The sequence below is a fragment of the Tupaia chinensis genome, unplaced genomic scaffold, assembly GCF_000334495.1.
Source record: "Tupaia chinensis unplaced genomic scaffold, TupChi_1.0 Scaffold144150_1, whole genome shotgun sequence".
Taxonomy (NCBI): Eukaryota; Metazoa; Chordata; class Mammalia; order Scandentia; family Tupaiidae; genus Tupaia; species Tupaia belangeri.
Window position 1 is genome coordinate 613,711 of NW_006204006.1, and position 12,030 is coordinate 625,740.

The 12,030-nt window shown below is 48.9% G+C and overlaps 1 protein-coding gene across 2 annotated transcripts in view; it reads right to left on the reverse strand.

Moving 5' to 3' along the window:
• Positions 1 to 4,340: 4,340 nt before the first annotated feature.
• DDX56 (DEAD-box helicase 56) overlaps positions 4,341 to 12,030 on the reverse strand; it is a 10,335-nt gene continuing 2,645 nt past the window's right edge. The window contains exons 3-14 of one of the 2 annotated variants that reach the window (XM_006166022.3): positions 11,332 to 11,492; positions 11,028 to 11,198; positions 10,800 to 10,890; positions 9,466 to 9,728; positions 9,027 to 9,146; positions 7,803 to 7,916; positions 7,594 to 7,688; positions 7,016 to 7,089; positions 6,794 to 6,883; positions 6,035 to 6,140; positions 4,936 to 5,009; positions 4,341 to 4,602 (exon numbers count right to left, since the gene is read on the reverse strand). In XM_006166022.3, the coding sequence (XP_006166084.1) occupies positions 4,528 to 4,602; positions 4,936 to 5,009; positions 6,035 to 6,140; positions 6,794 to 6,883; positions 7,016 to 7,089; positions 7,594 to 7,688; positions 7,803 to 7,916; positions 9,027 to 9,146; positions 9,466 to 9,728; positions 10,800 to 10,890; positions 11,028 to 11,198; positions 11,332 to 11,492 (1,434 nt within the window). In that variant the 3' untranslated portion in view covers positions 4,341 to 4,527. Of the gene's footprint in view, positions 4,606 to 4,935; positions 5,010 to 6,034; positions 6,141 to 6,793; positions 6,884 to 7,015; positions 7,090 to 7,593; positions 7,689 to 7,802; positions 7,917 to 9,026; positions 9,147 to 9,465; positions 9,729 to 10,799; positions 10,891 to 11,027; positions 11,199 to 11,331; positions 11,493 to 12,030 lie in introns of both variants that reach the window. The other variant, XM_006166021.3, reaches the window with a different exon arrangement.

Below are 12,030 nucleotides of genomic sequence, written 5' to 3' on the forward strand. Positions count from 1 at the left end.
GTCCTTGCTTGCATATGCTGTGAGAAGTGAAGGGTTCAGGGGCCAGCAAGTAGTGTGGTAGTTAAGATGCTGGACTCCCACATGGCTGGCCATGGTTTGAATCCCAGACCTGGAGGCTTGTTTTCACTTTTTCTTTCTCTCTCTCTCTGGCCAAATTAAAAATAACAGAAGACACCTTCATGGCTCCTGAGAACTAGTGATTTCAGAGAAATAAGAGAAATGAAGTTTTCCACGGATAATTCAGTCTCCAGCCCACAAACTCGAGTGGTAGGAAGCCTTTCAAGCCTTCTATCTCTGTCTCCACCTCAGTCTCTTATTTTTTGGTAATTTTTCTTTTTGCTTTTTTAAAAAAATATTTTTATTTTTTGGAGAGACTTTTTTGCTGTAGGGTGTGTGCGCTCGCCAGACAGAGGCAGAGAGATAGAAAGCGAGAAATCAACCCCCAGTGGGGAGGGCCACGCCGCAATCCCTTCTCCTCCATTCTCCTCAGGATCTTGGGCACGCACGCACACGTGCCCGGCGTGAGTTTAAGCCACTGGGTCCGGGACTTGAACTGCGGTCGACTACGTGGGAGTCCAGTGACATAGTCATTACGCTAACTGCTGGTCCCAAAAATACTTTAGTTTTTTTTTAATTTTTTCTTCTCTTTTTTTTGTTTCTTGATTGTTGTTGCTGCTGTTGTTACTGTTTCCTTTTCTTTCTTTTATCTCATCCCTCTGCTCTTCAATCTCCATTCACTGTGTTTGTAGACAGAGCTAAGGGAAGTAGAATCAAACATCCAAATACTATTAGGGTTAACATATTCCTCAATATCTACTGAATCTGCTGCACAAAGGGATCAAAATGGAACGGAAAAGAGATCCTGGATCACCTCTTTCTGCATGTTCCTGAACGCTCGGATTGAACTTCAAGTCTGGGAAGAAACACACCATCCACCAGATGACCAGAAATCACCATAAGGCCACATGAAATACAGGAACTCAAGAAAATTCCTCTCCTCCAAGAGAAAGGAATAGCTCCTCTTCATCCACACACAGCTCAATGGAAATCATAGAAATGTCTGATAAAGAATTTAGAACATTCATAATGGTGAAGCTAACAGAGATTGAAGAGAAGAGAGACAACGAACTGCAGAAGAAAAAGGAGAAAGGAGAAAGGAGGTGACGAGTTCCAGGAGGTGAGGAAATTACTGCAAGATCTAAGAGGAATTACACACTTTACAAAAGAATCAAATGGACCTGTTCGAGATGAAGGCTGTAATACAGTAAGTCAAGATCTCCCTTGAAAGTATTAAAAGCAGACTACATCATACAGAAAATAGAATCTCAGAGGTAGAAGAGAAAATTGCTGGCCTAGAAAAATCCACCATTTTGAGAAAATTGCCCAAGTGAGAATAATGTATGAGAAATACTAGATACCATCAAACATCCAAACATCCAGATAATTGGTATCTCGGAAGGCAAAGAGATTCATAAGGGCATTGATCATCTATTCCATGAAATCCTGCAAGAAAACTTTCCAAACCTAGAAAAGCACTCAAAGATCCAGTCCCAAGAAATATAAAGGACCCCGAATAGAATCAACCCAAGATGATCTTCTGTAAGACACATTATAGCCAGATTGACCAAAACCACAAAGACAAGATACAGAGATTGCCAAGAGAGAAACAGCAGGTTACATACAAAGGATATCCATCAGGCTAACAGCAGACCGCTCATTGGAAACAACATGAGAAAGGAAAGAATGAGAAAATATATTCAAAGTGTTAAGAGAAAAGCAATTTCAACCAAGAATACCGTACCTGGCAAGATTATCCTTCATGTGGAAAGAAAAGACAAGAACATTCTCAGATGAACAAAACCTGAAAGAATTTGCCAGCACCAGACCAGATCTCCGAGTAGTTCTCAAGGGAGTGCTATTATTATCAGGGAAATTAAATACAGACACACAGAAATAAGAGTTCAAAAACTAGGAAAATGGCCAACTTAATCGTAGGGACAAGTCTGGAGTTGAGTATTATATCCCAGAATTCAATCAGGAAGACCGAACCACAACAGAAGATAAAGTAGATGAGACTGAACTGATGAAACAACATTCTGTGACTTTTGACTAAAATATTGCTGCTTTTCTTCTAGGCTTTGTTGTCCGGTTTTAAGAGTTTTTGTCCTGTCTTGAGCTGTCAATAGGTTCATGTCCCTAACACTTGAACAGAATACTAACCTGTTTCCAGGCTTTAAGTTTTAAGCAAATTTCCTTACCAGTTCAAAACTGCTTTTCTTGAAATTACCAGCTGAACTTGCTATTGAAAAGTAGCTAGATTATTTAAGAAATTGTGTGACCAATAAAATGTGGGAGGAAAAGGAATGGAAGACAATTGTAGACACCAGAGATAGTGTGAGAAGAGGGTGGGAAAGGGCAGAGGGTCAGACATAGGGATAAATAAATAAATAAATAAATAAATATATATATATATATATTTGAAACTAGAAATGGAAAATTATTGACAATAACATGCATGATTAAGCCACTATGCAGTAGATACTGGATCGGAAACTATATTTTGTATGCTGTGACGATGCTTAGGAGATGAATATAAATTAATTTTTAAAAGTTTCAGGAGGAAAAAAAAGCCCACGAAAACTGTTTTTCTTGAAATTAAAAAAAAAATGCATTAAAAATACCTATTGGGATGGCTACAATAAGCCATATAGCCCCAGTTAGGTGCTACTTTATAATATGTTCATTCTATTCACTGAGGTTTATGCCTAAAGTCAGACTTCGGTTCATGGATATGTATTTACCAGCTTGCTATTGAAAATATTTAGATTAAGTTCTTTGGCAAATCAATAAAATGGGGGGGGGAAGGCACAGAAATCAACCATGGATACTAGAAACAGTGTAGGAGGAGGGTAGGACACGGCAGATGGTGAGAGACAGGGAATCAAGGACAGGAAAAAAAGCAAAATATACAGGAAACAAGAAATGGAAACTTATTTGTTGATGGTAACATATGTTGATGTGCTTGATTGAGCCAATATACAAGTATTCTGGATGGAAAGTCTCCTTTCGCATGCTCTAATGATGTGTAGTGAATGAGTGTAAATAAATAAACTTAAATAAAAATAACAAATATTAAAAAAAAAAAAGTGAAAAGTGCTTTAGTCAGAGACCAAGCACAAGAGCAGCCTGAGCAGGTCCCAGACCTCCCATGGTACCAATCGCCAAGGTGGTGGTGAAATCCCAGTAGCATTAGCTACTCCACCACAGTGGTACACGAGGGCTGGTTTTGTGCACAGCCACCTCATCCCCAAGGAAATTCATGGGGAAGCTGATCCGTTCTCCATACTGGTCAGCTCTGGGAGGCAAACTCCTGGCAGTGTGGGCCTGAAATGACAGCGTCAGACCAAGTAGAGAGGCGGATTGTGCACTACCTCAGAACAGTATCCCACAACATCCGGAGCAAGCCATCTTGAGGGCCAGGCCTCAGCACCCCTTGAAGCAGGGTGGGAAGAGGCACCCAAAGCACCCTCTGCTGGTCTCCTACCAACTGAACAGGCCAGGGTGATCCTGACAGTAGTGGTCCTCCCAGTAACAGCTCCCAACGGCTGCTGTGCATCTCCAGCACTGTTAACTCTTCTTCCTTCAACGACACCAGAGCCACAGATGACCCTGGCACACATCAGCTCACAGGTGGTCCAGGTCATTATGATCCCCTGGCTTCTTAGTCATCCCCAAGAGCTTGCAGGGAGGAGTCCCCAACCTCAGGTTCTGCCACTCCTCACTCTTTGACAGACTTCTGCTAAGACCCAACAGCATGACCTCCTCTGAAACTGTGCTTCCCTGCTTTCCCCCACTGCCCTCCTCATCATGTATCTTTAGTCTGGTCTTGTAATGTTTGATAAGCAGGTGATCCAGTAAGACCCCACTCCTCCACACCCCATAGCCAACAGACAAGAGGTTGGTAGGCTTGGCCAGGACAGGGTAGGTGACAGTCTGCTCAGGCCTAAGAAAGGAGACTGCAGACATATGTAGCTACCCTACCACATCTATAGATATGCTCACACAGGCTCTGCATACAGTTGCCCTGGCCCGAGCCTACAGTGTGCCCGTGGATAGGGAGGGAACTCGTGGTCAGGGGGGCTTGTCTCCCAGGGTGCAGGCCTATGAGCGTGCAGGCCTGTGAGTGGAAGGAGCTAGGCAGGAGGGGCTCCAGGTCTGGCACAATTTCCAACTGCAAATAACATGGGCTCTGCACCACTGACCCCTGCTGGCCCAGTACGGTACTGCAGACACATGGCAATGGCACCTGGATTTGGGGTAGTCCTTCTTATAGGCCGAAGTACAACCAGGGTAGCTAGAACCTTTATTCTGTGGTTAAGGAGCAAGCCACCAATGGCCAAGGCTAAGTTGCTGGGAAGTCCAGCATAGCCTGCTCCACAGTTTAGTATGTCCACACAGTTCAGCAAGCCCCAAAGTGGCTAACAACGCCTGCTCTATGCCATGCCCCGCCCTCAGGTTCAGTTGGCTTCAGGAGGGCACTGCTGAGGGTCTGGACTTCTTTCCTCTGTGCTTGAAGCTGCGCAGTGGGTTCTGGGTCTTCACCTTCTAAGGAGGAAAAGTCATGCATTAGGTGGGGATCAGACAGACCAGTCAACCACCCGTTGACCCACCCATCTTAACTGAGCCAGACAGAGCAGGTTGTGCTAGCATCTGGCAAGGCCACTGGAGGCCAAGAGCTAAGGAGACCTCAGATTGTCTTGGGAGCATTTCCAGCCCACACCATCCCATCCATGATGCCAGATCTTCTGGGTCCAGTTCTTGGGCATCCTGTCTCCTGTCCCTGTGTCTTGAGCCAGGGTGCCTGCAAATCCTGGTAAAGAGCAAGGTAGTGGCGGAGGGGAGAGCTACAGCTGTCTCCAAGGCCCCAGGACGTACCTTGGTCTTCCTACAGGAGGATGGCTTTTTCCGCTTCTTGTGAGGGCGCACAAGGCCACGAAGAGCAGGAGGAACTGAGAGAAATGCTTTGCCTTAGCGGTGGTCTTGCCCCTACAGTTCTGGTCTCCAAAGCCCCTCATGCCACCAAAGCACAAAACCAGGCAGATAGACCCTTTATTCTGTGGTTAAGGAGCAAGCCAGCAAGAGGCAGTTCCCAGGAGCTGGGGAGCCCAATCCAGCCTGCCCCACGGTTCAGGCTGTCCAGACAAGCCTTTCTCAGAACTGTCTATCCCACCTGCCCTCCTGCTGACTCCAAAGCAAATTCAACTCTGATCCAGCTGACAGCTCCCACACAAGGCCACAAGGAAAGGATGTCAGCTCACTGACAACACTCTTCAGTCAGCCTTCTGCACATGCAGGCCCACATGAGGCCCACATGACAGACACACAACAAAGGAAAGGAATTCAAGATGTGTATCTCTAAAGAAATCGCAGTGGAACCACACACAGGCCTGGAGCATCCCCTCATTGGGGCTCCACCTGGCCCACCCCTCACCAGCTCCAGGGGCCTGCCAGACCTCCTGGCCACAGCCTTGGTGGGTGACTCTACCCATATGTGACAGGGAAGAATAGGTGCCCTAGTCACAGTCCAGCCTGGCCAAGGGTCAGGCCATCCCCACTGCCATCAGAGCTTGGTCCACCCTTCTGCATTCCACAGTCCCATCTCTGGGGGGCCTCCCTTCCCTTCACATGGACCATTCCTGACCCCTTGTGCTACATGTCAGGCTCCAGTCACCTAGCTGGCTACAGTCCACCCTGGGAGGTACCCACACCTACTGCCCCCAGCCCCCCTTCACGTCTCTCTCTTCTCCTTTGACCCACATGTGCAGAGCTGCCTGGCTGCTCAGTGGAGACTGCCTGGCCTTGGCCTTAGCTCTTGGGCCTGCCACAAACTCTGCACTGCCTCAGTCCACACTTCCGAGGCAACCAATGACAGCTACCCAGGAGACGCAGACATGTCTGAATGTATGAGGTCACTGGCATCCCACTCCGCCCATGCACTCCAGCATGGAGCTGGGGCCAATGAAGCAGTGCTTACCCAGGTACTCGGGGACATGGCCCAGGTGGGGCTTTACCACTGCGGGATGCAAAGGCAGGTCGTGCCGCAGCAGCTGCAGGTCTCTGGGGTTGTCTTCAAAGTATGTCTGGTGGAAGCAAGCACTACATCAGCATCTCCCTTTGCGATTAGGCAGATGAAGAGTTTCAAAGGACAAAACCCTCCCATGTTTAGGAACTTAAAGGCACCAGAGGTCGCACTGTGCAAAGCTTTCCTCCCACCTCTGCCTACCACCCTCCTGCCCAGAGATAACTCCTGAGCTCATGTTGTGTTTTCCTGCGCCTGCACACACCCACTAGGATGCCATCACAGGCCTATGCTCAACCACCTCTGTGCTATGAACGGTAGAAACCACATCTTCCCACTCTCAGACATGGCAGCCCTTAACCTCCAGCTGCATGCCTGTGGTGTGGGATGAGCTGAGCCCCCTCCAGTGAGCCCCCTCCAGTGGACTTGGGCTATCCCCACAGCTCTATAGCAATACTGAGATGATGTGGGCACATCCATGACTACATACACCCAAGAGGCCAAGAGCCTGCATTCAGAGCCAGAACTTCTAGACTGAATGGCCATGAACCTGCAATTCTGCTGTACATGGAGAGCTTGCTATGAGGCTGTGCAGTTGGCCTCCCAGCTGAGAGGGCTGGCTGTCATGGCAGTGCTTAGCCTGTCCTTGTCCCTGCCTCTTACCACTCTTGAAAGACACCTCCGAGCTTTACCCCTCCCCTCCCCTGCCCTTACCTTGAGCTTCTCTGAGTGTAGTAGCTCCTCCTTGATCTCCTTCAGTCGGGCCTCCCTAATGGCCTGTTTAGTTACAGAGCGCATAGCATCCTAGGGGTGAAAACCAAGGTCAAGACCACAAAGTTGTCCCAAACCCATTGTGCCCAGACACTAAATAACAGGGTGCAACCCCTGGTTACTGCCCCAGCCTGTGGCCCTCTGCCCGCCCAGTGCATAGCTCACCCTACAGCGATAACGAAAGCCTTCAATCTCCTCCATCCGGAACTGGTATGGAAGCAGGACTGGGGCCCTGTTCTCTGTGGAGAAGGCAGCAGTGAGGCTCCTGCAGGTTAAGGCTTAAGAAGGAGGCTTTTGCTTGCAGCCCCTGCATATCTGTCCTGGAGTGAGGCAGTAGGGGACCAAGAGCTTCCCTGGGACACTGAACAAGCAGTTTGGTAGTGCCTGGTCTGAGAATAGTCTGCAACACGCTGGACAGGGCAAGCCACCATCCCTGCACGTGGACAGCATGGTCTGTGCACGCTGAGCCCTGGACCCATTGCCTATTCTCCCTCCTCTCCTGAGGTTGCTCTGGCCAGGGAGTATTCAAGGGCACCAAGCATCTCAAGGTCAGGTTAGTCAACATTCCTGAGACAAATGGCAACGCAGTACTGGACAAAACGTAACTGTTTGCTCCTCTTTAGGGGATGTGTGGCCTGCCACACCTTCAGGACCAAGATGGACATCAGAAGCTGCCTATCACTCAACTGTTACTACTGTCCACACTAAAACAGAGGGAGCGAAGCCTAGGACGGGGCTTATACCTCCACCGAGAAGCTCCTCAATCTTGTTCAAGTGGGGCCGCTCCACAGGCAGCACGAAGGTCAAAACTGTGCCTGGGTTGTTGGCACGTGCAGTCCTGCAGAGGAGACAGCCTAGTCTGCATACCTGGCCTAGAGGCTGCATTGCCTGCCTAAGTCCTCCATTGTGCCCCTGTCCACATGCTGGTCCACCACACTCCCAGCTCTCCTACCTGCCAGCTCGGTGGATGTAGGCCTCAGGGGTAGGGGGAAGGTCAAAGTTGAGCACGGCAGATACATGGTGGAAGTCGATGCCCCGGGCCACACCTGCCTCAGGGTCAGAGGCTCTGCAGAGATGACCAAAGTCAGTCAGATCTTCCCTTCCCTATAATCAGGTATGCTTAAGGCTCAGTCAGCAGAACTTCTTCTGAATAAAGTCTGGGACTCAGGTGGGAAAGATTCTCCACTGCCAGCAGTGTTCCAGGGGCTGGGCTCTCTCAGCACAGCCTACAGCATTGACTATGGCCAACTCTCACCCTGACCTCAGCTCTGGGGCAAAAGCAGAACCTGCTGCCCGATGGGACAAGCTGAGAACCACTCCTAGGCCAGTCAACTTTTTAGAGGCTCAGACAAAGGGCAAGGGGCTAACTTCCCTTTCCCCTCACATTTATCCCCACCTCACCCCAGACAACAGGCAGAGCATCTCCTGCAGGAATGGTGCATACCAACAACCCAGGCACGTCTTGCTCTCCAAGTTGCTGGTGCAGCCTGCACCTTCACTCCCTTCTCTGTACCCAGGCAACTGAGGAGGAGCCTTGAGGCTCTCTGGATGATGTTACTAGCTAGGTCTAAACTTGGGCCCCTGCAGATCATTTTTTGTTTTTTTTTGTTTTTCGGGGGGTTTTGCTATAGGACACATGCACTCACCCAGAAAAGACTGAGAGGCAGAAAGCTAAAATCACTCCCCAGGGGGGATGGCCATGCTGCAATCCCGTCTCCTCCATTCTCCTCTCCAGCGTGAGCTTAGCTACTAGGTCTAGGAGTCAAACCACGGTTGACTACATGGGAGTCCAGCAACATAGCCATTACGCCAACTGCTGGTCCCTTGGCTTGGTTTTTTAACACCTGAAGAACAGGCTTCTGACCAGCAGATGGTATAATGATTATATCACTAGGCTCCCATGTAGTTAGCTGTGGTTCAAGTCCCGGACCTGGAGGCTTAAAACTCACGCCAGGTGTGTGTGTGCGAACATGCCCAAGGTCCAAAGAAGAGAATGGAGGAGAAGGGACTGCAGTGTGGCCATCCCCCTGGGGGGGGGTGATTTCTCACTTCCTTTCTGTCTGTCTCTGTCTCTCCAGGGAGCACACGAGCCCTACAGCGAAAGAAAAAAAAAAAAAAAAAGAAAGAAAAAGAACAGGCTTCTGTGGAAAGAAAGAAACCTGGAACATGGACTCACTTGTTTGCTTTGGGGCCTCGGCCCTGTCGCTTGCCCTTGACTGGAGCTCCCAGGACTTCAGCATCAGTGGCTATGACACAGTCGTAGAAGCCTTGATTGAACTGAGAGATGATGTGGCACCTGTGACCGCAAAGTGCAGTAGTGTCAGCCGGGCAGAGTAAGCTCTGGGTACTCTCACTGCTGAGCGCCATCATGATCAGCACCCTTTCCCACTTGATCCTCCCCTTTAATCTCCTTCTCTCCTTAGTCCTTGTGCCTCAACTTTCTCAGCTAATAACAGAATAACAGCCAGCATTTCAGAGCTCTGAGAAATAACTCAGTCAAGTCCAGAGCCTAGCCCCTTCCAAATGCTTAAGAGACAGGACATCAGCTGCATCCCCTCTCAATCCCAATCGGCAACTTATCTCAATCGCTGTACCAAGAAGCTGGCTATGCAAACCTGGAGCGCAGTGGGAGCTCTCCATTGAGCACGCAGGAGGGGATGCTGAACTGCTCCAGGAACAGGCGTAGCCGGTAGCTCCGCTCCAGAGTATTGACGAAGAGCAAGGACTTGCCCCGAACCAAGGACAGTTTAAGCAGGGCATAGAGCAGCAGAAAAAAAAAGAGCAGCAGTAATTTGTCCTCCTCAGTTTCACAGATCACCTGAAACTGCTGTAATTGGTCTGGCCCTGGCAGCTGGGATTCCTGTAACTTGAGGGTAACCTGGGGAGAGGACAGGCCTACGGTCAGGGAAGAAAGAGAAGACAGAGATGCTATAGCCATAAGGGTTCACTAACAAAAGCAACAACATTTTACTGCAGGGCAGAGATGCCTTTAAGGATTCTGAGCACTGTAGAGTTTTGTAACTTAAGAATTCAAAGTATTGTAACTACTGTAGTATATGACAAATATAAACTATAAAGTGCCTCAGGAACAGAACAAATGAAAATATACCTATGAATTATTATACTGAGACCAGCAGATGGCATGGTGAAGAAGCTGGACTCCAACATGGATGACCATGCTTTGAGTCCTGGACCCAGGCACGTATGTGTGCATGCCCAAAATCCTGAGAGAAGACTGGAAGATGAAGGACTGCAGTGTGGCCATCTTCCCTGGGGAGTGACTTCTCACTTTTCCTTTCAATCTCTTTCTGGCAAGTACATGTACCCTACGTCAAAAACCTTAAAAAAAAAAATTATTGGTAAGGGAGGGCCTACAGCAACAGGTCTGTTCAAGGGCAAAACTGACATAAGGTAAAAACTTTGGCCTTAGAATTTTGGTAGTGTCAATTAAAATAGTCCCTGGTGCAGGGATTGATACCATAGTGCAGCAGTTAACATACTGCTTGAGAGAAACTATATCCCACATGGTGATTGTAGTCCAAATCCCTGGCCCAGTCAGCCTGAAACACACCAGCAGCTGCATGTGTGCCTATCTGATGAACTGGAAGACGAGAAAAAGGAGATTGTGGAGTGACCAGACAATGTGAAGAATGTTCATCTTGCTCTCTCTCTCTCTCTCTAATATGTGCATGTGTGCATTCTATTGCAAAAAGAAAAAAAGAAAAGAAAAAGAAAACCAAACCAAACCAAACCAAAAATTACTCAGCCCTTGGGGAGGGGTGTCTCTGCTTCTGCTTTTATGCAGAGCACAGTTTGAACTGGGAAACACACTTCCTGGGGACGTCTGAAAACAAAGTGACTTTTAGCACCTTAGAACTAACCTCCCACCAGAAACACACCTGTTTCTCCCCACGCCCACAGTTAAAGATGCTCTGGTAGCATCCCTCACCGGATTATGTAGCACCAGCTCCTTGAGTGCCTGAACATCCTCATTAAAAGTAGCCGACATGAGAAAAGCCTGGTAGATCCGGGGCAAGTGACTGAAACAAAACAGCCAGGTCAGACTCCAGCTTCAAGAGCCTCTAACTACAGAGGCTAAGTTTGTAGTCACCCAGCTCTAAGTCCAAGCTTTTACTCATAGGTGTTTCCACCAAGAGCCACCCTATCTCTTCCTTACCAGAGGAGACTCTTGAGTTCTTCCTCAAAGCCAAAGGAAAAAAGAAGATCAGCCTCATCCACCACCAGTAGCTCCATGGAGTCACGTAGTTTCAAACTGTCTCGCTGCAAGTGGCTTAATATGCGGGATGGAGTACCCACCACGATGTCTGGCTTCTCCATCAGTACAGCTCTGCAACAGGCAGGACAATATCAGGGAGAATGAAACAGCAGGGTCCTAGTTCTGGAGGTGCTTCTCCTTCATAAAAACTCAATCCACATCTCTGCATAACTTCATTCCCCTCAGCCCTGCTGTTTTCACCCACCTCTGTGAAGCTGCATCTTCAGCAGCTGAGACGTTGGCCACACGGATGTCCCGAGCACAGTAGGTAGCCAGCTGCTGGATCATGGACTGGGCTTGCCGAGCCAGCTCCTTGGTAGGCACGAGAACAAGGCCTCTCACAGCCTGTTCTACCACAGGACCTGTCTACAAGAATACAAACTGAGGCTTCCGCCAGTGGCTCTTATCACTGTGTGTGCTGAGGCTTTTCAGTCTTCCAGGCAACTCTTCCCATCTACTGCAAGACAATCCCTGAGCTGTAGTTCATCTGTGTTGAGTCAACCCCTCACTCTCCACCACCTCGGAATGCGGAGTGGAAAGCTGTTTCCCAAGACACCAACCCTCAAAAAGAGTAACATATTCTCTGGTTCTAAAGCTACTTGACTCCCTTTAGCTGTAGAACTGAGCTCTAACGTTAACTTTCTAAGCAAAAAGTAGATGCAGTGCGCCGTTTTTTACAGAAGAGAGCATGGCTTAATCAAGACTACACAAAGGTTGGCGATGGCAGAGCCTGGACCAGGGCCCAATAACTTGAACCCAGTCTAGTGCGCCCGCCACAACATCCCCAGGTTGTCCCAGGCCCACCGCCCGGGACCCGCCCTCCCCGCACCCCCACTACCCACCGTCTTCCCGTGAAGCAGCAACTGCAGCATGGGCAGGGCGTACGGCGCTGTCTTCCCCGGGC